The sequence below is a fragment of the Lepisosteus platostomus genome, chromosome 14 (assembly GCF_059453375.1).
Source record: "Lepisosteus platostomus isolate fLepPlt1 chromosome 14, fLepPlt1.hap1, whole genome shotgun sequence".
Classification (NCBI taxonomy): domain Eukaryota; kingdom Metazoa; phylum Chordata; class Actinopteri; order Semionotiformes; family Lepisosteidae; genus Lepisosteus; species Lepisosteus platostomus.
The window spans coordinates 30,200,109-30,227,723 of record NC_142624.1 but is presented as its reverse complement, the minus strand read 5'-3'; the positions used below and the strand labels follow the sequence as shown (position 1 = coordinate 30,227,723).

Here is a 27,615-nt window from a genome sequence, read left to right as displayed (position 1 = left end):
TGAATTTATCTGGTATGGTTTTGTCATTACATTTCAAACAATTCTGTGATATCTGTACTAAAATTGATTTGATGGACCAGGGAAAATCTTTTGCTTTCCCGTGTGATTATTTTATCTGAAAATGCTACTCCCAGAACATCGTGAGTGTTTATAAAGTTTATATACGGTATGTAAATCATGTCTTACACAAATGCTTGGGAAATTAAAAGTTAAATTTAGCTTCCTGGCAATCCATTTTGAAGTATTTTAAATTCGTACTCTGAAATAAAGTCTAAAACACATAGGAAGTTTCAAACTAATGGAGAAACAATGGAACAGACATACCCTATTAGAAAAGTAGAGCCTCAGGAATGAGGTGCAGTATGTACTGTACTGTATATAGATACTGTAGATGCAGAGTCCACTTTCCATGAGTTGCCTCCGTCATTGAGAAGCACCTAAACTATGGATCCTAATACCTCACAAAGCAAGAACAGTAACTTGATGAAGGTACTTCATGGAAATAAAATCTCTGTCAAACCAGGAAGTGTCTGAAATTTAAATATCCTCTGAAGGGAGAGAAAAGAAACAGACATGGCCCAAAAGTGAGGCGGATGTTAATGAAGCCAGATTCTATAACCTGTTTTGGGATATACGCACTGCATCAGGGTTAACACTCCTGTTCGTGAAAAGTGATTGTTTTTCAGCAAATATAAATGTGTTGTATTTGCACACTGGGAAGAAGACATTGATTCCAAGTAGATACAGCTTCCTCCACAGCAGGAGAAAAATATGTTTCTGTGTGTTCAGACAACAAAACAGCCAAGAAGTTTGAGGCCTCAAGTAAGACAGTTCTTAGAAATTCTTATTCTGTTGTTCTCTCAAAGCAACAGAACAATTTTCATGTGAATTCACTTCTAGGTGGTAACCAGACACAGCCGTTGTAGCCTGTGGTCAATAATTGCCTTCCACTCTGTCCATTCTTCCTTTCTCTTTATTATGAAGGACAGCACAACTGACATGCTCCAGATTAGATAGAAACATGATTGCTCCTTTAGTGCCTGACTTCATCATAACATACCTGTTGCACTATGATTTGAATTCATACACCCTAAACTATTCACTATTAGACAACTTAACCTATTGACTCAAAAATATTTTAAATACATGTGTACCTAATGTCTATAGCCTTTTTATTTCAGTCATGACTTAACATGTCTTTATATGTCTGTTTGGCTGGACCGATTGCTACTTTGTAATGGACTATGTATCAGGGGTTTAAAATATATTTTAGTAAGTTCATTTCTTGTGTGCATGTTCAGAAAAGCAAACAGCTAAGAAAACCGAGGCCTCAAATGCTGAAGAACAGAAAAAGACATTCGCTCCAGTGTTCCTCAAAGGCCTGAATGATCTTCAAGTCATGGATGGAGGCCAAGTCAGTATGACTGTTGAGGTGACAGGTAAGGCACTCTTGTCAAAGAGTTTCTTGATAATTGTCTATTTTTTTCAGATTAAGATTAATTATTGGAACAAAATAGTTGTAATAAGACCAATGATATTGAAAAAGTAAGTTTACTTTTTAGCATTCGCTGTTCTGTCTCTGCACACAAGCGGATATATGTATATGTAACATCATGTTCTGCAAATAGTGCCTCTTACTGCAATTAATAGCTTTTGTGCTTCATTGTTCAATCTGTGTGGTCATTTTATGTGTGCTAAAGTTTCCTATAGTGTAAAATGTCTGTTATAGGTTATAGGTCTTATGACTAGATTTTCATAGTTCATAATGTATTGCAGTTTGCCATTAAACTACAGTATTACTAGACAACTACATTAACATAATAAAAGGTCTTTTTGCAGTTGTTGGTATTTAAGTCAACTTATGTTTTGAATTAATTTGAATAAACTCCAGGGAAAGAAACAAGATTTATATTGTGTTTTTGTTCATCTATTGATGTGTTGAGCTACAGAGGGCGAAAAATAAACTTAATTGTATTCTTTATACATTTTGTCAAATTTCCGAAATTCCAAAACAGAAACAAATAAAAGATCACACAGATACAGTTGAGTTCCAGAGACAAATCTATCATAGGCAGAGAAACTAAGGCTTTGATTAAATCAAAATATAGACCCATTGACAAAATATGGATTTAGAATTCGGTGGCAGTTTTCCCATCAAAGTAGCTTCCGGGGAACAGCAAGCACTGGTTTTTAAATTACACATTTGGTTGGTGTATCAATGTTTTGATTTAATCTCAGACTAAATACAGTAGTTTTCAGCAAAATATGCTGGGTGCATTTTTCACTTACTGTACATTTATCATTTTGCAGCTAATCCTAAACCAGAAATAGTTTGGCTTCACAATGGGAAAGAAATCCAGGAGTCAGAGGACTTTCACTTTAAGAAGTGTGGAAATGAATACACTCTTCTCATTCAGGAGGTCTTTCCTGAAGACACGGGGAAATACACCTGTGAGGTGTGGAATGAGCTTGGTGTGGCTCGCACAGAAGCCAGACTCACTGTGCAGGGTATCTGTTTTCATTTCACTAAAGCCAGGACACAAGCAGAATAACATACTGTATTGTGATTTTGCATTTAAAACTTTAGAAAGGGAACTTTACATATCTTTCATGTATATTGTAAATTGTACATGTACTTTTTAAATATTTTTAAATCTATTATGATTTCACAGTGGTTAAGTGTTTTAAAAATTGAGCTAATGTAATCTCAGCTTTTGTATCTGTGTTTCTCAGTGCTTTACCAATGATCTCAATGTTTTGTTAGAATATATGAATAATTTGGAATAATTGTACAGATTGAATTTTTTAAATATCTAAATAGGGGTACTTTAAAATATCTCAATTAAAGGACAGGAGAGCCGGAAATAAGTAATGAAATATAAGGTTATGTAAGTGCATTAAAATATCACTGTACTCAAGATGTCCATTTGAAAAGAAGTATTGAAAGGGACAAAAGTCAGTATGATGTTTTGAAAACACCTGATATTTGGTGACTTTGAGTTAAATTTCGGTTTATAGTGGATACTGAACTAATGTAGCAGAACCAACATTAAACAATGCTCCTGTCTTTCCCCTTGCCAGAACCTCAGGATGGAGTCCAGCCCTGGTTCATTACCAAGCCAAAGTCTGTGACAGCCAGCATGGGACAGCATGTTCTCCTCTCTGGTGCTATTGCTGGGGATCCGTTCCCCACTTTCCAATGGCTGAAGGATGGGCAGTGTTTGTCTTCAGGGGAAGATTATGAAATCCTGCAAAAAGAAGATGTTGTCTCTCTGCTCATCAGAAGAGTGAAACCCCATCACGCCGGCGACTACGAGATAAAGTTGAAGTATGTGTCAATCCCAACTTTAAAGGAAGCTTCAATTTTGAAATTTGGTGCCGAGATATATCAAACTCAATAAAAATAACTGCCCGTATAACCTAACCCTTTCATTCCTTGTTAAAACTCTCTCCTATACTAAACGTTTCTGCATCCTGTTCTGAATTTGTCATGGGACGAAAACATTAGTTGTGTTTATGAATTGTAAGGTTTTTCCCACTTTGAGTAAACATGGCCGTGAAAATATTTTGGTGCTGAGAGAAACCAGAGGAAGTACTTAACCATTTAATATAATGAGAGACAGTTGTGAAAGTATCTGTGGTATTCCCCACAGAAAGAAGAGTACAGAAGATGCTTAGTACCATATATGGTTTGCACATTTAACATTTTTGCATAGTTGCTTGGAGGCTTGTGGTGAATGGTTATTGCTTGTATAGTTCAGTGTAATGGCTGAATGAGGGGATTCATTAAGTGAATTCAAAAGTGTAAGTTAGACAAAGTAGAAAGAAAATGCACAAAACATCAGAAAGCCCGCAGCTGTATGGAATGCTGTGTTCTTCCTGAATATCATACAGACCATTTACTGAGTAATGCAAGAGGGAAAAAAATATAAATTGTACATACTGTATATATATATATTCCAATAAAATGTACTAAGGGTCCCTTTCTTCTGTATTGGTTTAACTTTCTGAACTGTTCCGCAGAAATAAAGTTGGAGACTGCAGCTGCTTGGTAACTCTGTTGGTCAGAGAGGGGGCAGTATCCAGTGAGGAAGCTTACCAAATGTAAGTAAAAATTCTCAGGCAGCCCATGAACAGGTTCTATTTTTGCTCCACTCCCCCTGCCAGATCCAGTCTGGCTTTAAATCAACATAATCCCCAAATGTGACCAAACAAATTGTTTACCTCATACAGCTGTGCTATTGTTCAAAGCCAGGGTAGGTTCTATCATTTGGTTGTTCCCTTATAAGGCTACTGAAGTCATCACTGATGCAATAGAGTAATGAATTGTATTCTGCTAATTAACCTATTTTAGATGTGGGCTGAGCCTGCTCTCTCTAGTCTTCTAAACCTCCCTGTTTTCTTGCCCCTCCACCCCCACCATTCATGTTGAAGTGAGATTGAGGCTGAGCCCTCTGAAACAGAGGAAGAAGTTGCAGATGGGACTGTGAGACCTGGTCGAGCTGGAGCTGCAGGAAAGAGTCCCAGGCAGACACAGTGTGCAGAAGAAGAGGAGCACGCAGATGTGCGAGGGCTGCTGAAGACGAGAGTGGAGACCAAGGAGCGCTGTGAGGAGAAGATCAGGCAGCAAGAGGCCGAGCAGCTTGATTTCCGCACGGTCTTGGGAAGGAAGGTCACAACCAAAAGCCTTTCTGAGGAGGACTTAAAGGAATTATCCGCAGAGCAAATGGACTTCAGGGCTAACCTCCAGCGACAGGTCAAACCCAAGACCTTGTCTGAAGAGGAAAGGAAAATCCACACCCCTCAGCAGGTTGACTTCAGAGGAGTTTTGGGAAAAAAAGTCGCTCCAAAGGGATCTGCTCCGGAAAAAAGTGAAGCCAAAAATGCAGCACCAGATTTCAGGTCTGTGCTTGCTGCCAAAAAGAAGCCGGCAGCTGAAAGCAACAACAATGCAGAAGCAGAGATGCGAAAACCCCGAGCAGATAAGGAGAAGGAAAAGAATGAAGTCAACTGTGAGCATGGATGTCCAGCTGTGGACGGTGGGATTATCGAAAAGAAAAATAACAATATTGGGAAAGAACCTGTGTTTACAAAGAAGTTATGTGACGTTAAGGTGGTAGATGGGGAATGCCTGCGTTTACAGTGTCAGCTTGACTCAGATCCACCAGCAGTGGTAACCTGGAGTCTAGATGGGAAAGTCATTAAGCCCTCCAAATTTATTGTTCTGTCCCAAGAAGGTAATGTACACTTAAATAATCCTTAAATATCCTTGCTTAATTAGATTATATTAACTAGAAGTAAAAAGCCTAAACGTAATCTAAGATTTTACTGTGACTGCTAGAGGCAAATGTCTTGTAAAGACTTGCATGGATAATTATATTGTTCTGTTGTACTGTATTTACACTGTTACTTAATATACCGTATAAGAAATTGATAGCTTTATATATGTAAAAAGGTCATTTGTTCTAAATTATAGACCAATGTTTATGACAGCTTCTAATTATTGGAACCCAATAGCATGGTAATTTATAAGAGTAAAGTGTATTAAGAGTTAGGATTTTTCTTCTTTAAGCAGCTAAAACGTGTCACTGATATATTTAAACCCCAGACATGTACAAAACAGTCCTGCCCTAAGTTATTTTAGCTTTTGCCTGAAATTAATCTGCTCTGTGGTAGATATATACAGCATGTTTTGTTCTCATAAAAATAGACAGTGCAGAAATAGAAAGAGGATTCCCTGAGTCTGCCCAGCACTGATCCTTGCCAGTTGTTTTCACTGTTATGTACAGTATTTTCCACTTTTTTTTTCCAATCCTTCAATACATTGGAAAAACATTAAGTTGCATTTTGTTTTGGCTATGTGGCTACAGTTTTCTATGTACTGTATATACAGTACACGCATATTTCACCTGTCAAAATGAATGTAGGTATCATGGATAACAGAACAAAAATTGAATTCCCCTTTTACTTTTATGCTTTATGTTTAATTCATTTTTGATGCAGTGTCTGTAGATATGTTATGATTTATATGTCTGGTCACAGTTTTCTGCATAAAGTTGTCAGAAGTTAAAAATATATGTAAGGTGGAAATGAGTGATCAATCTGTCAATCAATAAATATCAGGTATCAGGTCAGATTTTGCATACCCTTCTGGAGCTGTCCCATATTTCTCCCCAGATACTGTTTTTGTTGAGGGACGTGTCTTACAGGTTCCTTCTGCCACAAATGTACCAAAATCTTTCTAAAACACTGCCAGAGAAAACCAGTGGCACAATAGGCAGTGATTGTTTTATTAAAATAATTTGAATGCTCTTTGTCACTCCAATGGAGTTGGTGGTAGGTAATAAATGTGTAACTGAGATCTAGTCTGCTGGATATGTTATAGTGACAAATGAATAATTAATCTAAGAAAATTGACCATAGACACAGCAAAGAAGTTTAAAATGCAGTGATTTCCAGTTTAATATAATTTATTGTGCAGTAACAATATTTGTATCAAATTTATACAAATAGGTTAGACAGGTTAGAAGAAGAAAACTTAAAAAAATGTAACAGTTGCTTATGTAATTTAGTAAGGTAATGTAGCCTGTATATTGGATCTGTACATAGGCTGTTATTAATTCCACAACTGTGTGACCTTTGATGAACTAAATGGCTTTATATGATTCAGGAGTCCCTTTCGAGGTTCATTACATTATCATTATCCAGCATTAGACAGGGCTGATATGGATACCATAAGGGAAATGCATTAAACTGCATAGCAGTACTCACAGAAGACAGGCTGCCTCTTACTAAGCTATTTTGTCAAACAACATCCAGTGACTGTATTTTTTAATATACACCTAATTAATTTGAAAGTACTCTGCTCATATTTACTCTATGGCAATAGAAGGAGTGTTGGTTGAGTGATTGCTGGTTACAGTATACAGTTGTGTTGCAATGTTTTGGCCTCATTAACACCATGAGATTTCAGAACGAAAGCTTGGCAATTTCAATTAATCTTTTCAGAAAGGGTGAACTGCTTCATTACTTCTACAGTAAACACTAGTGAAACTTTCTAAATCAACCATAATCTTCCTATTATACTCTCCATTATAAAACATAACTTATATCATAAAGTATCATTTATAAAACACCAAACTAAAAAGACAAGTATAAATGGAAACTACAGTATATACGTATGTGCTGTAATTAATTGTTTTCTGTTTCTATGATGAACGCTATTAATATAAGTAAAACTATAGGTTATACTACCGTATACCTTTTCTAAATAGTAAATCTGTGCCCTGTCTCATTTTGTAGGCACTGAAACCTCAGTATTACTTACAGTTTAACTCAGTGCACTGTAAGTTGTGAAAGATACAACATGCATATAATTTCTGAACTTCGAAACATACGGATAATTTGTTAAGTTCACAGTACTGATGGTATGCTGATCTGTATTAGGAGGCCTGTGCTCCATCACTATTGACAAAGCCCTGCCAGAAGATGAAGGCCAATACAAGTGCACAGCGGAGAACTCTGCGGGGAAGGCTGAATGCAGTTGCACAGTGCTTGTAGATGGTAAGTGCCTCCAGTGACATCCAACACAAATTCCCCTGAGCCAATCTTCAGCTCATCTCCTTCCTGTCATTACACGTCCTAATTCGCTTTCTCTGCAGACCTTTGCATTCTCTCATACCCCTCTGCTGAACCAAAGAGGTGTACATTCCTGTAGTTTTAACTGCATTATCTGCTCACATTTAAGCTGTTCTTCTGTTCGCTATAGCCCTCACAAATCTTGTGGGTGCATTATTAAAATCTGAGGTTCGTAAGGGGAGATTAAAATATAAGATTGTTTTCCCTTGGTGTGGTTTAGTTTAATCTGTTTATTTCCATTGTTTAGTAGTAAATTTAAATGAGCAGAATAAAGGGTAGGACTGTGCTGTTTTGTTGGTTTTTATTACTGCGGAACATTGTTTTCATTCTAAACATATTGGGATTCTTCAATTGCACTGTATGCAGTGAATGACAGCAAGTATAAATGCAACAATAATACTGTCATCGTTGAGTTTTACACAATGAATGTATGAAACTAAAAGGGCTAGTTCACTTATTAATGATCACTGGAAATCATTTAAAATCAGAATCGTGCCAGCACGATTAATTCATCTGCATTATTCTTAAATTATATAAAGAAAACATATAGTTATAGTCTAACAAAGCAGTGGAATAGCTCCGGCAACCACAGCACATCTGCAATCCCTGCTTGTTCCAATACTTCAGATAAAATCTTAGCAAATATTTGGTACAATTGTCTTATTATAACGAAGACGATAAAAACAATATTTGATTGTTAGATACTGTGTTACCAAGAATAAGGGCTCAGATTCTCTGTGGCGTCTTCTTGTTTTGCAGATCCTTCAGCGACAAATTCTTCCTCCCCAGCCGACAAGAAAACAAAAAAGACCAAAAGCACAACCCCAACAACAGAAAGTGAGCTAAGCAAATATTTGCTTCCTTATTTCCCCAAAAAAGGACCCATATGGGACCTCTACAATTACCCCACTGGCAATAGCAGCTTAACACAGGTCTCTTTCTAGCAAGGAAAAAAAACATACTGTTGTTTTAACTTTGGCCAGTCTCTTTAATCAGCCTGATCTGCTTGTATTATCTGATTGCAAAGCATGTACAGGAACGTACAGAAAATAAAATGTAGCTTCAGGGTCACATTAATTATTTTCATCAGCAAAAAGAAAAATGCACAACAGAAAGGAAAATGAGTATGAAGGGAACTTAAACATCTATATTTATGAGTTAGCGATTTCAAAGAAATACAGTATATCTTTAAATAACCTTACAGTAGCAGACCAACATTTGCCACCTCCATCATAAGCAATGTTATTCTCTAATGTATTTGATAACCTAAACTCATTTGACATGTCCTGTGATGTTTTAGTTGCGACTTCTCCTGATTTAAAACATTTTAACACACTTGATAAGAATGTTTTTTTTTAAAAAGCAGCTTTAGCTCCCTAAATATTTAACTAAAGAAAAAGCCTGCTGTATTCTGATCACAACACCAAGGTTATTCTCAGTTACAGAGCTTTCCGCTGAGCGCCTATATATACTGTACATCGTTACGTGCTTGATTTTCTTAACGTATTTTGGGTGGTTATAGGGTTTATGAGTTGTAATTATACTTTATCTTGCACAAGTAAAGCTACTGACTCTGCTGTTTGACAGAATTAAATATAGAAGTGTTTGTCTTTTAGGTTCAGCTCCTCTGATTTACGGCTAGTATAGGAGCTAAGAGTAACTGCTTCAGAGCCTGGATTACTGCTTTGTTCATTTTCCATCTTCAGCCAAACTTCCTTGTAAGGCATGTGTTTGCTACGTTTAGCCTGTGCTATGAGTTTCTCATGTTTTTAATGTTTTTTTAAGTACAAAGTTCAGAAGAACATTGCCAGCTCAGGAGACTGTTCTCAAGAGCACATTTTGGCATGCACATGACTTGAAGAGAATTTAGGCTGGCGAGAGAGAAAAAAACACTTTTTTGTGATAGCGCTTCCTTACTTTGAAGATGTGCTTTAATCTCTCCTGAAGGGAAAGACAAAAATGAGTTTATTCACTTGAATGGTGTTCACAATACATTATGAATATAGATTTAGAAATTTGTCAGACTGCACAGATTCCCATTTTGACTTAGATGATAACATTACGTTCCAGCTTTACTCTTTGTTTCTTAAGGATATTTAGGTGTGATTATGTACATAATTAAATGAGAGTGTAAATTGTGTTTCACATACTTTTCCTCTGCATAAATATCAAAATAAATCCTTTTCTAGCATTGTGAAAAGCAATACAGTCGGAAAATACTTATGCAAGGGATTACATTTTTAAATTTATAGGAAATGACTTTTAAGAAATAATGTATGACTTTACATATTAAATATACAGTATACACATGTATATAGATCACTGGAACTGACAGTTTTTTAAAAAAAACTTCCTGAATCTTTTGGCAGTTTTAAAACTGACTTTCCCCAACAAACCTTTTGATTAGCATTTTTTTTTCCATTGAGCCAGATTCTAATATTTAAAGACTTATGCTTCTTAAACTTAATCTACCTCATTGACGTCAGTCTGGCATCTTGGACAGTACCATGATTCATTCATTCACACTGACAAATTGATAACAATAAGAGAACTGTCATTGCTATACCTCTTTTATTTGTTACATTTGATTTTGGTCTTTGAACATTATTTCCAGACTAATACTAATACTGTGTATCTTTATTTCAGTTTATCTTTAAACTTTATCTTCATGTCAGTCTTATAAACAAAATATTATATGACTCAGTGCTCTGAGAGAACTAATATTTATTTAGTTTTATCGTAAAAAGCAAGGGTGTAAACTATGCCTAACTGAAAGAACATCACAATAATTCAGTCCAGTTTGTTTAAAGGACTGGAAATGGCTGCGTTCTTAAGATTAGAGATTTCATAAATGTTTTCATAATTAGGCTGTTTGATTTCGTGGGGAGACACTAAAGTTTTCCTTTTAAAGTACTGTATCACTGCAGATCTTTCCGTGAGAAGGAGCCTCTTTGTTTATTTACATCTTTTCTACTGATGTGGGAAAAGAAAACACATTTGTCTATTTATAAAAACTGACGGTGTTTTAATATTAGTACTAGATACTGACTTAATAACTGATTCTGGATCGTTTTTCATCCAATACTCATCCATTATCGGACAGCTGCTTATTCCCTGTAAGAGTTGTGGCAACCCGTAACCTGTCCTGGAGAGTAGAGGAGTTTGTTGCCGCTTGTACATGTACATCAGAATTTGTGCCATTCTCTCCGAGCTTTCACAGTACAGCAGATGACACAGTATGACAGACATCACCATGAACTGTAGACAGTGCATGTACCATGTACATCTACAAAACGGTATATAATAAATGGTGGTAGTATGTACAGTCAATAAATAACCGGAACAAATTGTTGAAGAATAGGATGCAATGAATGAGAACACCCCAAGAGAGAGACAAGTCCATTGTCGTGTGAGTGACTCACATACTGTACAGTATATACAGGGACAAATTAGTGCCACCATTCAATCTAGAAACCGTTTGTTTTTGAGAGGCAGGAAGAGACAGTAGCACACAACCATATCACCCACACAGTCATAGGGAGAACGTGTAAATTTCACAAAGGATGCTCCGATTCCAACTCAAACCAAGACGTCTAGGGCTTTGAGGCAACAGCTTTTACCACCACCATTCCTATTATACTTTAATTTCTTGTTTTGTTGTTGTTTACTTAAAGACCTCTTCAGTTTAAAGCTATGTATCGGTATCAGTTTGTTTTTGATGAAGTTCCGTGCATGCAGTATTTTAAGTAGGTACAGTAGCTGCGTCAGCATGCGTAGGCTGTAAAGGAACAAGTAAAGGTTTATTCCATGCTGAAAAGACAAGAGAAAAAAACAACATTTCGGCTGTGGAGCCTTTTTCTGGTGTCGAAGAAGAAGGCTCCACAGCCGAAATATGTTTCTTTTTTTTCTTTCTATTTTCAGCACGGAATAATCCTTTCCTTTGCAGTATTTTAATCCATGTGTTCCCACTCAGCCATTAGAAAACACTCTAATCCCAAATTCAGAGTCTGGTCAGACTTGTAGTACACTTGTGGTACTTGTAGACTAATCTGTGTAGTGTGGGAGCACTGTGGCTACACACATCTCCCAGGTGGGGACTGCACTTCAGTGATGAATGAACTGGGCCCCCTTCTGTGTGTAAAGGACTTTATTATTCTATGGAATGAAAAGTACAATATAAATGCATTTAATTACAATTATTAATTGGAACAACAGTCCCAAAATATATCCCAGCCAGTCATTAAACATCAAAACCAATAGCTTTTGGTACCTCATCAAAATATTTTATTAGCAGCAAAAATACGATAGAAAACATTTTGATTACTGACAAGAATCACAAATAGGTATATCAGAATATCTAAAACCTGAACTGCATAAATAAAAAAAATCTGATACTTTTTCTCATCAGAGCCAGCCATTCCTCACCCTAAATATGTATTTATATATATATACTGTATAAGCCTCCAGTCTAATATTGAAACAATACTTGCTCTGAATCAGACGTTTAGAAGTTGTCCATCTGAATTATTTGAACAATTTTTGTTTTTATTTTGCAATTCTTTCTGATGATTTTGCCAGGACAGAAAGAGTGCAGTGGCCACGGTCATTTGGTTTAATACTGTATACTGTGTCTTTGTGGAGCAAAAGTAAACCATTGCATAATGGAATGTCTTGTTGAGGTCTGTGGGGAACTGAGAAAATGGAGGACAAAAAGCAAAGTTCATTCTGACATAATATTGACTTGCAGTAGATTTTCTAATATTAATCTTGTTTCAGTTGCTTTTACCTTTAGTCAGATATTAGTGGGCTTTTCTGCTTTGTATAGAGCACTCCTTTAAACGGTATAGGAGAAAATATCCATGGGAATGTACATGTGAGTTTCCTTTTGCCCTGGTGTTCTTGTACTAGAACAAAAATAATCAGCCTCTCATCCACTGCTGGAAAACAGTAACCCGTGCATGTGTTTCTTTTTGCTTAAGGGCACAATAAAACTATCCGCCTTTACTCTCAGAATATTTTTTCCCATCTGGGCTCAGGACCTCTGCAGAACATTGTTTTCCATTTCTCTAAGGGTTCCTGTTGTGACAGAAGGTATTGGCATATGATTAAAATAGGCATACAGCTGGTATCTCTGTATGACCTCTATTCTGCTTATCAGTTTTATCTACTGTAAGGAGCTGGCTGATTCACAGGGTGACAATGTAATAATTCTAAAAATAATTATTTACATTTACTTTTTATAGTGCTTTACTCATAGAAGGAAACTCACTTCACCCATCGCTGAAGTGTAGCACCCACCTGTGGTCAAAGGTAGGATAGTGAGTGGACTTATGAAGGAGATTGAGGGGTAGACAACAAAACATTTGTCAAGTGAGAAAGATTAGCAAAATTTTAGGGACAGATTGGATTGCTGATAGAAATCGGTAGTTGGAGAAGGGAAATGGAGCAGAGAACAGACTGGGACCCCTGGTGAGGGGGAGATGGCTGACAGAATGAAAATGTACAATGAGCTTTGGCCTGCACCAGAAACAGAGCACATTTTTTAGAAAGTGTGGATCATGTAGTGAAAAAAATGCGGGGGAAAAAAAGATGGGATGTAGAATCCAGAAAGAAGCATATTTAATTATCATAAAACCTAGATTTGCTGGTCTTTAGGACAAGTAAAAGGAGATTTAGAATACAAAAGGTGTAATTTGTTATGTTGTGTATTTTTTAAGAATGTACATCAAGTACTGTTATGCCAGAAGCTAGTGAGCATTTCTCCCAAGATTTCTGTTTTTTTTAATCTTTCTTTGCTTTATTTTAGATCTGTGCATTACGAAGGTACCACTATTATAAAGTAGGATGATAGTATTACCACATCCATATTTTCTGAGCATAGTGCAGGCAGAGAGTAGGCTAACATTACAGGCTTTCTGGAACATAATTCTGTTTGAGAAGGAAGCCTCCCTCAGGCAAGGAAGGACAATCTAGGTTAACAGACAGTGTTCTATAACCATAGATCCTCAAGAGTTTTTTTTATTAGTTTGCTCCAGTTTAAGACATTTCATGTCAATACCCTCATTCCAATGCCATGATTGTGCATCTGGTTGCACAATCATCGACAGCTGCAAAGCTTTGAGGATAAAGGCAGCAGATCTCTGCATTGGAAAGCAGATCTGTAGGGTTTACATCTATTTGGCCTTCTTGAAACTGCCTGCTGTAAAGGCCTTTGCAAGGAACAAACACTTCAGCCACCACAATTTACTTTAGTAATTAAGCTTGTGGATGCGGTTGACAGTAGGCTTGATTCCATGCAACCTCAGTGAGAGTTATAAGCCTTTAAGCATCTGAATGCGGGCATTGGCGTGTTTAAGTGACAGTACATCTCCTGCTATACGCGTGTATGGGGGGTTTTCCACATGCTTTGCACTTCACTTCACTTGCCAATATTGGCAGTGGTTGTGCTAATGTGCTCTTGTGTAAGCATTTCTAGATTTAGACCTCCTTCCTTATTAAGCTTTGGATTTTATAAAGCCTGTAAGTCTCACGCTTTCTTCATGACTGTATTTATTATGTTTTTCTAGTCAAAGGTGCATGAAATTATAACGAGTCATGGAAAGTTAAGCTTACTCTTTGAATCCCTTCCGACTGTTAAATTATCTTTTGAAATCTGTGGTGGAGTCCGAAAGTCATCATTAAGTTAAAATCTCCCAAAAGTATGATGACTGAGGGCAGACTCATTATATTCTGATACAGGCCCTGCACAGAAGAAAAATACTTTCACTGGGGGAGGAAAATAAGATTCTATTAATCTAAGACAAGTATTCACCTAATTCACAAAGGTCTATGACAATTGCATGAAAGTTCATGAAAGTATTTGTGATTTGCATCCAGTGTAGACATTAAACTTGAAACCTCTTCTTAAATAAAGCAGAACTTTTAGAGTGAAGGCTGTAGTCAATGCATTTCTATCAAATGGATTGCACCCAATGAGCTAAAACAACAAAACATTTTTATCTTGAATATAACTCTGATGTCAGTGCCAAGGTGACACCAAGGTGGTAACATTTTGGTGTCTTTCATTATAAAAGAAGACTATTGTTTTTGTTGTTAGTAGTATCAAGTCTACTACGCCTATGTATTAGTGAGGCTTCTCATATGAAACTATTTTAAATTAATTATTCATATTCACAACTCTGTTGTTTCTTGTATCCAATTTAGGTTTTAAGTTCTTGGGACTTTTCTTTCAATAACTGTGTGGTTCAGCTCTTGGAAACATTATATAGAATGAAACAATTTTGTTGTTCCAGCAGGTATTATAATTTAAGGCCTGTGTTCAAACCTCTGAAAATTCCAGAGTGAAGGCAGTAGGCTTTGTTATATAACATTTTCTTTGGTAATGTTCTCAGTCTGGTATTTGGAAATACTGGATATATTAAAACACTGAGTTTTGTTTGACATGAGACACTAAACAAAAAATAGATTTTTGCTGGTTTGGTTAAAAAGTGATATGCCACAATCTATTATTTTTTATTTTCTAGTAATAAAATTTAGCAATATGGTTTAGTGTGCTCTGTTCTCTGAAATCCCAGGCATGAGTGTGTTCTTTATCATCTGACAGCTTTTATGAAATGTTCCATAGACTTGTCTTGCCTTCACCCATTCCCCCTACATTGCAGAACAGCTTCTTCACATACAGTATCAAGTATTGTTTACAGTATGTAGGTCCCAGCATAAGATATCATTGACATCATTCAGATGCCAATGGGCTTCAACAGTCTTGTCCTCCTATACAGTATATTAATGAGAGTGACCAAGTGCATAGTTTTCTCTGTTTCACTAAGGAGCCTGACAGTGTAACCCCAGTACTCGGGAGATTTCAAGATCACAGACTTCCTATGAATGCTTGTAAAAAGAACATCTTGGTCATCTGAGAAATGAAGCAAAGCAATAAACAGCAGGCACAGCTAGCAGAATTCAGAAGCTGTCATAATGCTATCAAGCTGAAAACATAGGGCAGGAACTGAATTTAGAAAACTGATCACTATTAACACAGCATGGAAATTCCTTGGGTATTTTTGGTATATTTTGGTTGTTTTGCATTTTCTGTATTCAGACACAATTTCCAGCTTCCATTACCACATTTTTGGTATGTGAACTTTTGACTTAAGGTTGTGTCTTAGTTTGTGTTAATAGATAACAAATACAATATTTTTTTAATAATCTGTACTTGGAATTAGATACCTAATGAATTACATTTTTATCAGAACTTTTATCATTTTATCATTTCTGGCTAGGGAACGAGATAAAACATTTCTGGCTTTTTACTTTATAGACTTCACATACTATTGCTTGTTTATGGAAAATAAGTATTTTTTCAAGGAGCTTACTAAAAAAGTTCTTTTCTTCGGAACACAGTTTTCCATTACTTTTTTAATGGCTTTAAATACAAAACTAGATACAACAGAGGCTTGAGTAATGAATTTCAAAGACATCAGCTAGAGTTTTAATTAGATTATATTTGATGGCCTTTCTAGGGTTTGGATTCACTTCTAGTATTAACTGGTTTTACTGGCACATTGTTTCTTGACAGCAATCAAACATAAAATAAATAGTGCAGAAAGCCATTTCCTGGGTAGTTTAGTTCTATATTTAGTATTACCATAAAAGGAAAACTCAAAAGGACATAAGCTCCTAAGCAGAACTTCTCCCATGGAAATTTAGCAGAGTTATTACAGTTCCTCCCTAAATAATAGACTTATCACACAACTGTAAGTTTCACCTTGAATTTCTCCTATGAACTTCAGATGCATCCATTAGGAAGTTGTGTTTTCAGACAAATCTAAATAAAGTTTCAGTGCTGTTTATATTCTGTCATGTTTGATGCCATTTTTCGAGATCTGTATATGTGCTTTGTAAAGTGCATGGTTTGACACACAAATATTATATTGAAGAAATGGAGAAAAACTATTTGCATGTGCAATTTAATTTAAAAGCTACTCCATTGAAATGAACAGTTCTTCACAATTTCAGAGCCTGTGACATTGTAATAAGCTTTGCTGAAGTGAAAAGAGTTCTGGAATGGCATAATAATTTAAAAACACCAGTGGGTTTCATAATGGAGGAAAGATTGTTGAAAACACACTGTTAAATCAGCTTTTGCAGAAGCAGAGTTATTGCTGATTTCTAACTGGTGTCAGACTAATAACGATGAACAAATGCAAGGCTGACAGCACAAAAATGCTCTGTTTTTGTTAACACAGTGAAAGTGAATTTTAACAGTAAACTTAGTAGAATGGGGTATTTAGAAAGGCTGTGTGATATTTCTGGTAATGTAATCACAGTTGCAGTGGCTTAATTGTGGTTAATTTATGTCAGAAATATGAATGATAATAATTTTACAATGTGTTTAAGTGAAAAAAGAAATGCTAATGGATGTGATGGTAGGCACTATGACAGCACGTGAGGCAGGGGCTCTTAAGTGCAAAGTATCAATCAACAAAGAAAAAATGCAGCTGAAGGCAGAGATAACAGGACAGTTTGCAAGTGCAAAACAGCAATTTTTATTCATAATGTAGAACAAAAATAAATAAACCAATACCATAACATAGCTTCTTCTTCAGATTCACTTTTGCCTTTCAAACTGTGAGCCAGGCAGCAACACTCATTATTGGCTCTCACAGTAATCTCTACAAAATCACAGATCCATTCTTCACTCTCCCTAGCCTTTTCCTGGGGGCCAGCATTTCCCATGTTCTTAGCCTTGGTCATTTGGAATAGCCTTGGAATACCCAGCTCTGGTTCTGTTCCTCTGCGCCTGTAGCTGCACCTCACTCCACTGAACAGGAGTCTTTTCAGTTTTGTTTGGTCGCCAGACCAATTGCCTTTTGACAGGCTGATCAGATGAAGGCGTGTACCAGATCATCATCCTTTCCACTCGCCTCCAACTGTAAAGTCACACACCTTCACGAGGGAAGGCGACATCAGGAAGAGGCCTTCCATGGCCTTGCTCTTGCAGAAGCAGAAAACGGAGGAGTGTGAATGGAACATACTGTACCAGAAGCCTGCCATCCTCCCTTGTATACCAGGCACAGCTCTTGGTCTGCTCCTTCACCGGCTCAGGGGACACCGGCACGTCCCTCTTTGTCTTGTGCTGGAGGACACTGGCGTCTGCTCTTCCTCCTCTAGGCAGTTGGGCAGCCTTCTCCCTGTTAGAGGTATTGCTGGTGGATTTTTGTTGTCACTGTCTCTGGCACGGGGACCCCTGGCAGGTTCCTCTGCCTGTTTTACTGGCAGCCAGCCTTTTGCCCCCGGCCAAGGTGGCACTGAACAGTCATCCTCATGTTCTTGTCCCTTTGGCTTTGGAAACAAAGCATTCCGGTGGTGGCAGTGGCAGCTCAGGAGAAGTCAGCTTCTCCTTTTCTGAATCTTCTCCCTCGGGTGCAAGCTTTGCGACTGTACAGATTGCTGACCTCACCCCTCTCAAGCTCGTTGCTGGATGATAAATTGGCCTGGACAACGAGGCTTGCCACCCCACCTGGGAGACTTCAGAGACCTCAGGCATCCCCTCCGTTAGGTCTCTGCAGATTCTTTGCTGCAACCTTTCGTCACTTCTGACATGACGTGGAGAGCTTTCATGAGGTCAGTATATTGCTGCTAAATGACCTCTCCCTGGAAGCTCTCATCCTCCCTGAGGACTTTCTGTACCATTTCTCAGTACAACTGGGAAAAATACTTCCTGTCACAGTCATCCAGTCTGTGTAGTCAATTGCCTTCCTCCTGCGTTTCCAGGACCACACAACCTACTTCCTGCTGTCTCCCAAATATAGTTAAGGTAGCACAGTGTAGGAACTATGGCAGCTATGAAGTGCAAAATTGCAGTATAACAGTAAACAAACTAAAAAAAAAACCTGGTTCCTTCAGAGCTCCGACTCATGTACACATCTCTCACTAACAACCAGGCAAAAATGCTGCTTACAGGCTTTCACATCAAACATACAGGAAAACCCCAGTACACAATTGCGAATCTGGGTGCCATTGGTCATCGGTCAATCACATACTTTCTTCTTCACCCTCTCTGGTTTCCTCCTGGGGTGCAGCTGCTCTTTTTCTGTTCTTTGACTCAAGCCGTGGACAGGGTGGTTTTCACTTCTTCCCAGAGGGCTAGTTATCTTCAGTTCCTCTGCTCTGTTCTGCAAGCACAGCTGTTCCTCAGTCCACATGTCAGGAAGTCTCTCTTCTAGTTTTGTGTGGTCTCTTCAACAACTCCCTTTCTCAGAGCAGGTCATTCTCATTAGGCTTTTGGGGAATGTAGAAGGAGCAAGATCTGCCATATTCTGCAAATAAACTGTTCTGATAATAGCAATAAAGGAATGACCAGTCCTTTAGTTTTGATTGATATTGTGCTTTGATATACTGATGTTAATTTTTGTTTTGAACTCTAGAAACCCAGTTTTCTAATGGAAAAAAAATCTTTCTAATGTAGTCATGTCTTATTGTTTTACATTCCAACCTACATTTGATTTTTTTAGTTCTAAATACCTGTATATGTCTGCAGTTCAGGTCTGATTTATTTTGTGACAACCTAACATTGAACCAAACAGTAATATTCTGATAATTTATTAATGATTTAATTTATAGCTTCCATTTTTCCCTCCATGTGGTTCTCTCGATTTATGAATCTTTACTTGTGAAACACGATCCAATCTTTTATTCATTTTGTTTTACACTGTAAAGAAAAGGATTCCTCTTTACACAAGACAATTAGTTTGAAATGGAGTACAGGTCATTGCTCCTCTTTTCATGGTCTTATATTCACCATAAGGTTGATACCTTATATTATTCAGTACTTTGTGTTAGTCGGATTTAAACAGAAGTATAAAATGCAAATGAATCTTTTTGTCCAGTTATGAATAGATTGTGTGCTTTCCTTCCAGATGAGGCTACAGTTAAGAAGAAACCAGCACCAAAGACACCTCCCAAAATAGGTAAGATTTTTATTTTGGATTATCTTAGTCATGCATGTTGATTCCAGAGGGCTATTTTCTTCAGATATGGACTCGAACCCAAAGCTGAAATTTTTATATATATATAACCCATGCTAAACCTTGGGTTACTGTCTAAACATATAAGCTTTAATAACTCAGAATGTCCCCTGACAGTGTGTTTTAGGAATGACAGTAAAGCTGTTTGGTGCTGATTGAAATTCTTGGATTTAAATTCCTCTACACTTCCCTGTGACAATAAGTTGGCCCTGAAATGTAGTTGCCTTTACTGTCAGAATGCTTTGCATCCTTTTTTTTCTGTTGGCACACTTATCATTTTTGGGGTAACGTTGGCAGTTTTACTTGTGACTAAAGAACCCTCAGTCAAATGCTGATTAAAGGCAGGCATGCTTGCCAAGAATGGTGGGGAATCCCCTTTGTGGATGGTGATTCAGAATAACAGCTACTGCTAGAGTTGTGCATTGTTCAAACAAGCAGGTTTGAAGGAGTTATTGTTGTGATGTGGACATGGTTTAGTGCCAGTGTTTTTCAATCCTTCTGTGCTAGATTGATGGAGGCATATGCAGTAGGGATAATAATAGTGTCACTTTAGTCATGACCGACAATTTAAAGGTTTTGTAACTGGCCCTCCACAAAAATCCTTCATGTTATTATTTACTTGCACATCTAAGTTTCCTCCTCCTTTTCTTTGTAAATTTTGTGTTTTGATGTGCTGAGGGCCAGTGAAAAAATATGACAGTATCTATGCCTAGTGATATGTCAGACCATAACCTGCAACTCTGATTTGCAAGGCCATTAAATGAAAGCAATATATAGCTCAGGCAATATAATTGTATTTTTCATAGAAGATGTTGTATATTATTTTTAAATAATTATACTTTGGAATATAAAATATTTATATTCACTGGAGGACTGAATCAAAAGCTTAGGCCTTTTTTTTTATCTGGTCCTTCTAATCTTCTGCACTGCTTAGAACTCCTGCCATCTTAGTAAAAGTCTAAAGCGATTATTTTTATTTCAGCTGTTCCCCCTCAGATACTGCAGTTCCCAGCAGATATGAAGATACGTGCTGGAGAGCCTGTAGACATTTTCTGTAAGTTTGGGGGAACGCAGCCTATTACTTGCACCTGGCTAAAATTTAGAAAGCAGGTAAGATACTTTTTTCTTTTACCAATACGTGTCTGTTCCAGTTACAGTAAAATAGGATCGTAATAAATTTTTCATCCCACCTTTTAGTAAGATTTAATAATTCAACTGTTAACCCTTACTCTAACCCTTACCATTCAATTAAGTACTGCATGATACAACCTCATTTCATTTGGAAATATTATGATAATTTGAATAATGCTTAAAATGTATTTCCTCTTGGAGGGAATGTAAGTGTTAAAACATCTTTCTATAGCTTTGGACGTCTCCAGCGTCAAATCAAACTGCAATACACAGCCTTGCCTAAAATAAGGGTGGAACATGAGAGGAAGTTCATTGGGTAATTTAGTAACTAAATCTAACATTCTAAATGTCTTCCTTGCTGCTGTTTCTCTGTTTGTTATTCCCCCAATTTTTTTCTTCAAATTTAACTTGGTTCAAAACTGTTGATATAGAACAGGAAGAGGTACGGACCTAAAATGGATTGAATTATTCCCCTCAAAGTGATGTACCGTTTCTTGCTTGTTAAATGGTTCTTGATTCATGCATGACTTTATTACATTGCATTACTTTGGATTCCTATGATGTTTACATTAACCTAAAACCAAATCCTTGACTCTCACCTCAGCCCTAAGCCTTACTTTAAGTCCAGCTCGAGGCTTATATTTTGCCCTAATTACAGGGTAAAGATTAAGGATAGGGTTAGTGCTGTGGATGAGGCTCATGTTTTGGATTATGGCTAGGGTCAGTATCAGTATGGGAGACAGGGTCTGTGATAGAGTTAGTATTAAAAATTACAGGAATGGTTAAGTTTGGGATAAGAGTTATCATTAGGGTTCATTTTAAGAATACTTTTAAGGCTAGGATTATTATTAGAGTTTGGACTTGGGCTAGAAAAAAGGAATTTAATGGTTAAAGAAACCTTTGGTCTGAACTTAAAAAGTTAACCACCTTATATAGCAGCATTTTTTGTTGACTGAAATTAAACAGGATAGACACTGAGAAGCATAAAAGTCCTGGAGGATAAGAACAATAAATGATTTTCTTTTACAGATACAGGAGAAAGGACCTATTAAAATAGAAATTACACAAACTGCAAGCAAACTGACTATCTCCCCAACTAAGCATGAGCACTGCGGATGTTATACTCTACAATTGGAAAATAAATATGGCAGTAGACAAGCTCAGGTCAGCCTCACCATTGTTGGTAAGTTTGATGCCATACAGTATGTCTCAGTTCAGTTCTAAATATTGGGAACGTTTTATGCAAAACTGAATGTGATTGTCATTTGTGAGTGATCTGGTTCTGCTTACACAGAACTTTAAGCAAATTCTAATTTTCATAGTATTAAACCTTTAATTGCATTTTTAACTATCGGTCATCGATATTTTGAGCCTTTTTGTGTTTTAGAAATAGCTATCTCATAAACTGTTCATTCAAAAATGGTGTTAATTATTTCAATGTTAAGTTTATTTGAAATGAAAGCATATTTGGACCGTCTTTAGCTTTGTTTATTGTCATATTTCAGGCATTGTACTATAGAATTAACTGCCTTCAAATGCTAAAGTACTTGCTTCAATGAAAAGGAAATGTTATGTGAATGAAAGGGCAATAAGCAAAAAATATGTTTTTATATTATCTTTAGTTTCCTTTTTTAATTTAATTGTCTGCCATTATTGCTTTTAGTTATTTAAATTTAAACCAGCAGGTTGCGTGCCTTTAGTGCCTTTTTATGGGTTGTACATAAAAAATAAATAGGTTATATGCTACTTTATATGAGCAGCTGCAAAAGCTTATAGTCTTGCCAGACACTGATTTTTCTTATCATTGTACCTCTAAAGGAATGTGATATACAAGGTAAACATCGACATGCTGGATCCTAGCAGCCCCAGATGCAGAGATTTTTAAGAGCCTTTTATGGTTTCGTTTCTTACAGTGCCTAAAATGAAAGACTTTGCCGCTGTCAGCATGGATGGTATCCAGCCTGGCTAAAAGAATATTAAGTCCTACAAGAACTAAACAGCTAGGGCAGTGGAATTATTCTGTTACTTCCCAATGTTGTTCTGTGTGCCACTGAGAGACCGCAGTCCAAAGTAATGGCAGCACACAGAGCTCATTAAAGACTGGCAAAACTAATAAAGTACTCAAATGTAAACTGTTATTATAGTACCTAGTTATTACTTTCATTTTTTTGTGAAATATATCCAAGAAGACTGGAAGCTCAACATTTTGTGTACATTTCTCCTGCAATGTTATTAGGAAAGATGTGTTTTGTTTAACTCTAAAATAATATTTTTTTCAAAAACCTTTTCTATCGGTTTACAATTTTTCAGACAAGCCCATCCACTTACCATTTGGAAAATGCATGTTTTTTTTAAACCTAGGAATCAATTTTCAAAATCGAATAAAAAGCAAAAAGATCATTATAAAATGAGACACACAAGCATTTCTTTTATTAAGAAATGCAACATCAACATAATTATCTTCCACCAACATTTGGTATACAACACAGAATAAACGTTCCTTTGACAGTATATACAGTAGGGTATTCCATAATATGAAAAAAGGAAATGGGGGTGCCATTTATTTGTACTAGTTAGAACTTACCTACAGTATATCTGCCATCCATGAGGAGAGATTCAGACATTGACTTTCATTTACTTTATAAAAATATTAAAAATTTGATAAATTACGCATTTGAAATGTTGGATGTTTCAATTATACTGCAATTTAAAATAAAAGAAGCTTTAAATATTTTTGCATTAATTGCTACGGTATGTTTTCAGTCTGGTGTAACCTGCTCATCTGCATTGCACATTTATATACCATTAGTTTCGATATGTTCTTATATGAATGTTTATGTTGAAATACCTACGTTGGATACCTTCCCTTCAGGCAGATAGGTGGGGAATAACCTCTGTAATACATATTGAGTAAACTGGGAGGCAAAACTAGCGGAAAACTGTGAGTTCTGTGATTGTGAAATGTAGACTGACACCAGTGTAAATAATACTACCACAATACTATATTTGTAGGTGCCTTGAAGTCTGCCTACTCAATAGTTGCATGATTCAGCCTAAAAACAAATATAGTACTATTTAAGTTAATCTAATAAAGAACCATTTGTCTTGTATTTTGTGTTTACAGTAGGAAGCACATTTGTTAAATTACTACTCTGAAGTCAGATGGGGTTAAATGTTTCTGAGTAGCACTTGTTTAATTTATTCCAGATTTTTTCTCTTTTAATTCTTTCCACATTAAGGTTACTGTTTTGAACTTTGAACAATACAAGGCAATGTAGACTTCCATGACATTCCTGGAAGAGGTCTGGATTTCTCTCTAGCTCAGTCATATTAATATAATGATCAGTCATCTTTTGTTTTCATTTCAATGTGTATTCCATTTATCAATCATTTGCAATCAGACGCAAGTCTGAATGAAGCCTATTTCATAACTGTTAGCCAGTGCTGTGAGGAGATGAGACTGCCTGTCCATTATTTAGTGAGAAATGTTTAGCGTGTTACTTTACAGAACTTGTCCTTATCCTGATGCCTTGGCCACCTCGGGATCTCAACTGGTATTTTTCTGTTTTTACTGTTTGGTCTTTTGCAAAGAAGACACCTAATCTGACAACACTTCTAGAATAGCTTGCTCCAGATTCCTACCACTCTTTATATAAAGATGTTTCTCCTGTTCTCAGTTTTAAATGCACTTTCCAGTAATTTCTACTTGTGTCATCTGGCCCATGATTCATATGGAAAGAAATCCCACGGTAGTCTTTTTTGTACCAACTAGAAAGATGATGTTCTCTTAATCTGTCAATTTAGGTCTTTCCTTTTAGCCTGTGAATGTGTCGGATAACTCTTTATGGACTAATTTCAGAGCAGAAATGAGAAGCACAGAGCATTGTGAATTTGGTTGAATTTACCACTTATGCTGCTAGTCCTTAATGGTAGAAGTTTCTTTTTTTTTCAGCTTATGTTTCAAATTGAATATACTTTTTATATTCAGAAAGGTGACAAGTAGACAGAATTGCTTAAAAAAGAGAGAATTCCCTTAAGTTTTTCACTATTCTGGTTAAATTTTGGAGAATCAACTCACCATGGAAGACATACAACAATCATGTTGTTACTGTTCATTTATCCATTTTCAATCTGCCTTTATGGGTGAAACTTTAATAAACTTTAACATGAGTTTTATTATAGTATTATTTCAGTGACTGCATGATTGAAAGATGATTACTAGTTTTTAAAATGTTTTATAGTGTTATTGTTTATCTTCAGAAGTTAATTTCATATTTCAGGGAGTTCCTTGTAAATGAATGTGAAAATAATGAATCCTTATCCCTTTTAAACAAATGCAAACAAGAAACTCTTACCTCAGGCAAGAAGATCATTTCTTATAATGATCAGATATATTTATTCACAGAGAGCTTTCTCTGACCTGATGTAAACCAACAGCTTCAGATTGTTATTCTTGGCAAATTTCATGGTGTTTCAGAAATTTTTGAATATCCTTACTATTACAATGCAACTTCTTTTTAGTAATAAATCAACGTGTGTGTGTATTAATACCTCTCAGGTGTGTTGCTGGAACTATTTCCTTACAAAATTAAAACTCTTGCACAGACATAAGAAGATAAGAAAGGTTACAAATGAGAGGAAGACATTCAGCTTCTATAATGATGTCACAAAATGTTGTGCTCAGCCCTTGTTCGTACCATTGATTCTTCATAATTGTTATTTTCAGATAAGCCTGAACCTCCAGCAGGGGTGCCTTGTACATCAGACATCCGCAGCTCCACCCTCACGTTGTCATGGTATGGCCCCACTTACGATGGTGGAAGTGCAGTGCAGTCCTACACCATAGAGATATGGAACTCGGTTGACAAGCAGTGGAAAGATCTCACCAGTTGTCGGAGCACATCATTCAATGTCCAAGGTCTCCTACCAGACAGGGAGTACAAGTTCCGGCTAAGAGCTGCTAATATCTACGGAGTCAGTGAGCCCAGCCAAGAATCTGAGTTGGTCACAGTCGGTGAAAAAACAGAAGGTGAGCTCCGCCTAGTGGTGAATATAGTGTACTGCCCTTTCAAAAATCAAGTTGGTCAGTAATGTAAAAGGAAGTTTATTGTATTGTAACGCAAAGTCAGTGTTTACAAATACTCTTTGTATCGGTATATTTGGTTTCAGTATCATGTATCTGTATTCAGTATGATGTTTTTTTTATTATCAAATGTGTAGCACAAAAAGGAGCTTTTTCTAATTTTAAATCTTCAGAATTATTCAAAATGTCTTTGTGCTGTGAGGTAAGGCAGCAAACTGCTGCAATCGTTTTTTAATGTATTCTCCATGATAGCCTATAGTTACAAAGGAAGATTGGGTGGTTTTATAATTCTGGGTAGTGGTAGTTTTTGGAAAAATTTGAACACCTATTGTGATGTTGAGGCACTGAGCAAAAACTGGGCTTCCACAATCTGGCCTACCGCAATATGTATTACCCAGCTTACACTTCAGTATTGAAGTGGGTCCCCTTGTCTTTGTAAAGAACATTTGGATCTTACAAGTGCAAAAAGATGAAAAAGGATGCATTAATTACATTAATTATTAGTCTTAAAATAAGAACAATCCTAAAAACCTATTTTAAAGCTAATAAAATCTGACTACTTGGGCCAATTAATTCTATTTTAACAGCCACTTGGGCAGAGAAACTTGGCACAGGCCTTAGTTACAGCTACTGTTAAACATAGGAAATTTATTAGTTTTATTTATAACCCTGTTTGGCACAGATTTACTTATGTAACCTTGTATGTAGGAGTCTATTATAGTGGCTGAGAAAAGGTCCGAGACTTCTGTTATCGATTTTAGTGGTGTATTTAAAGAAACAGTAACACAAATGTCTGTTTTTTCAACTTTCAGAAAAAAAAGAAGAGGCCGAAATATCTGATGATGGTAAGTGCTTTAAAACAGCTGTCTGAAAATGAAATAATATGCCATGTTATTTTCTATTAATATTTTATCTCTTGCATCTCAGATGCTGACAAAGAACCAGAGGCTGAGTACAGAGATGTGTTTATTAACACAGCTCAGAAGGTGCAAGAATTGTATGATGTGGACGAAAGACTTGGAACGTAAGTGACCTATTGCTGTAATGACTTTTATCCATAAATTACATCATTTCAAAGCACTTTACATTAAAGCACATCTTTCCATCATCTTCAAGAATTAGTTGTGCAGAAACACAGAAGTGAGTCCCTCACGTGTGGTGTAGATAATAGAAGATATGGTGTTGTAGTATCAGACCAAACTTCAAAAACAGACTGAGAGAGAAGGGTGTCAGTGGTCTGGTTACTTCAAAAGGTCTTCAGCACTACAACAAACGATTACCTTTTGCCAAAAAATATCTGAGAGCCAGAAAATTCTCTTTAGAAAAGACATATTGTCAAATTAATCTAAACGCATTTTTTATCCAGATACATGCAGAAACCCATCAACAGAATCTAAAGAGGGATATCTACACCTTTTCTTCAAACATAGAAGATGCAATTTAGGTTCAGGGTGTGTGGAAGAGTGGCAGTTTCAGTTATTAGAGAGCTAACACTAAAGGAAGTCACCAGCTGGGAATTTAAATGTATGACAGCATATGCAGATTTAAGATATTATGCACAAGTCTGTTTCTGCCTTTGATATTTGCATACAACATTAATGTTTGCATGTTTTGTTCCAAATTCCTTGAATACATTTTAAAAAATACATAAATAACAAGTTTTCAAATTTAGATCATGTATTAGATGGAGGACAGGCCATTTTTATGTCCAAACCTATTCTTTATTTAACCAAGTTA

The 27,615-nt window shown here is 36.5% G+C and overlaps 1 protein-coding gene across 3 annotated transcripts in view; it reads left to right on the top strand.

Moving 5' to 3' along the window:
* Positions 1-27,615, top strand: part of mylka (myosin, light chain kinase a) — a 99,025-nt gene that overhangs the window by 59,573 nt on the left and 11,837 nt on the right. For all 3 annotated transcript variants that reach the window (XM_088605574.1, XM_088605572.1, XM_088605573.1), the window contains 13 exons: positions 1,302-1,439; positions 2,311-2,508; positions 3,082-3,328; positions 4,024-4,104; positions 4,435-5,237; positions 7,447-7,563; positions 8,398-8,475; positions 19,557-19,607; positions 20,647-20,774; positions 21,825-21,978; positions 25,522-25,824; positions 26,691-26,723; positions 26,806-26,902. In XM_088605574.1, coding sequence (XP_088461700.1) covers positions 1,302-1,439; positions 2,311-2,508; positions 3,082-3,328; positions 4,024-4,104; positions 4,435-5,237; positions 7,447-7,563; positions 8,398-8,475; positions 19,557-19,607; positions 20,647-20,774; positions 21,825-21,978; positions 25,522-25,824; positions 26,691-26,723; positions 26,806-26,902 — 2,428 coding nt within the window. The remainder of the gene's footprint in view (positions 1-1,301; positions 1,440-2,310; positions 2,509-3,081; positions 3,329-4,023; positions 4,105-4,434; positions 5,238-7,446; positions 7,564-8,397; positions 8,476-19,556; positions 19,608-20,646; positions 20,775-21,824; positions 21,979-25,521; positions 25,825-26,690; positions 26,724-26,805; positions 26,903-27,615) is intronic.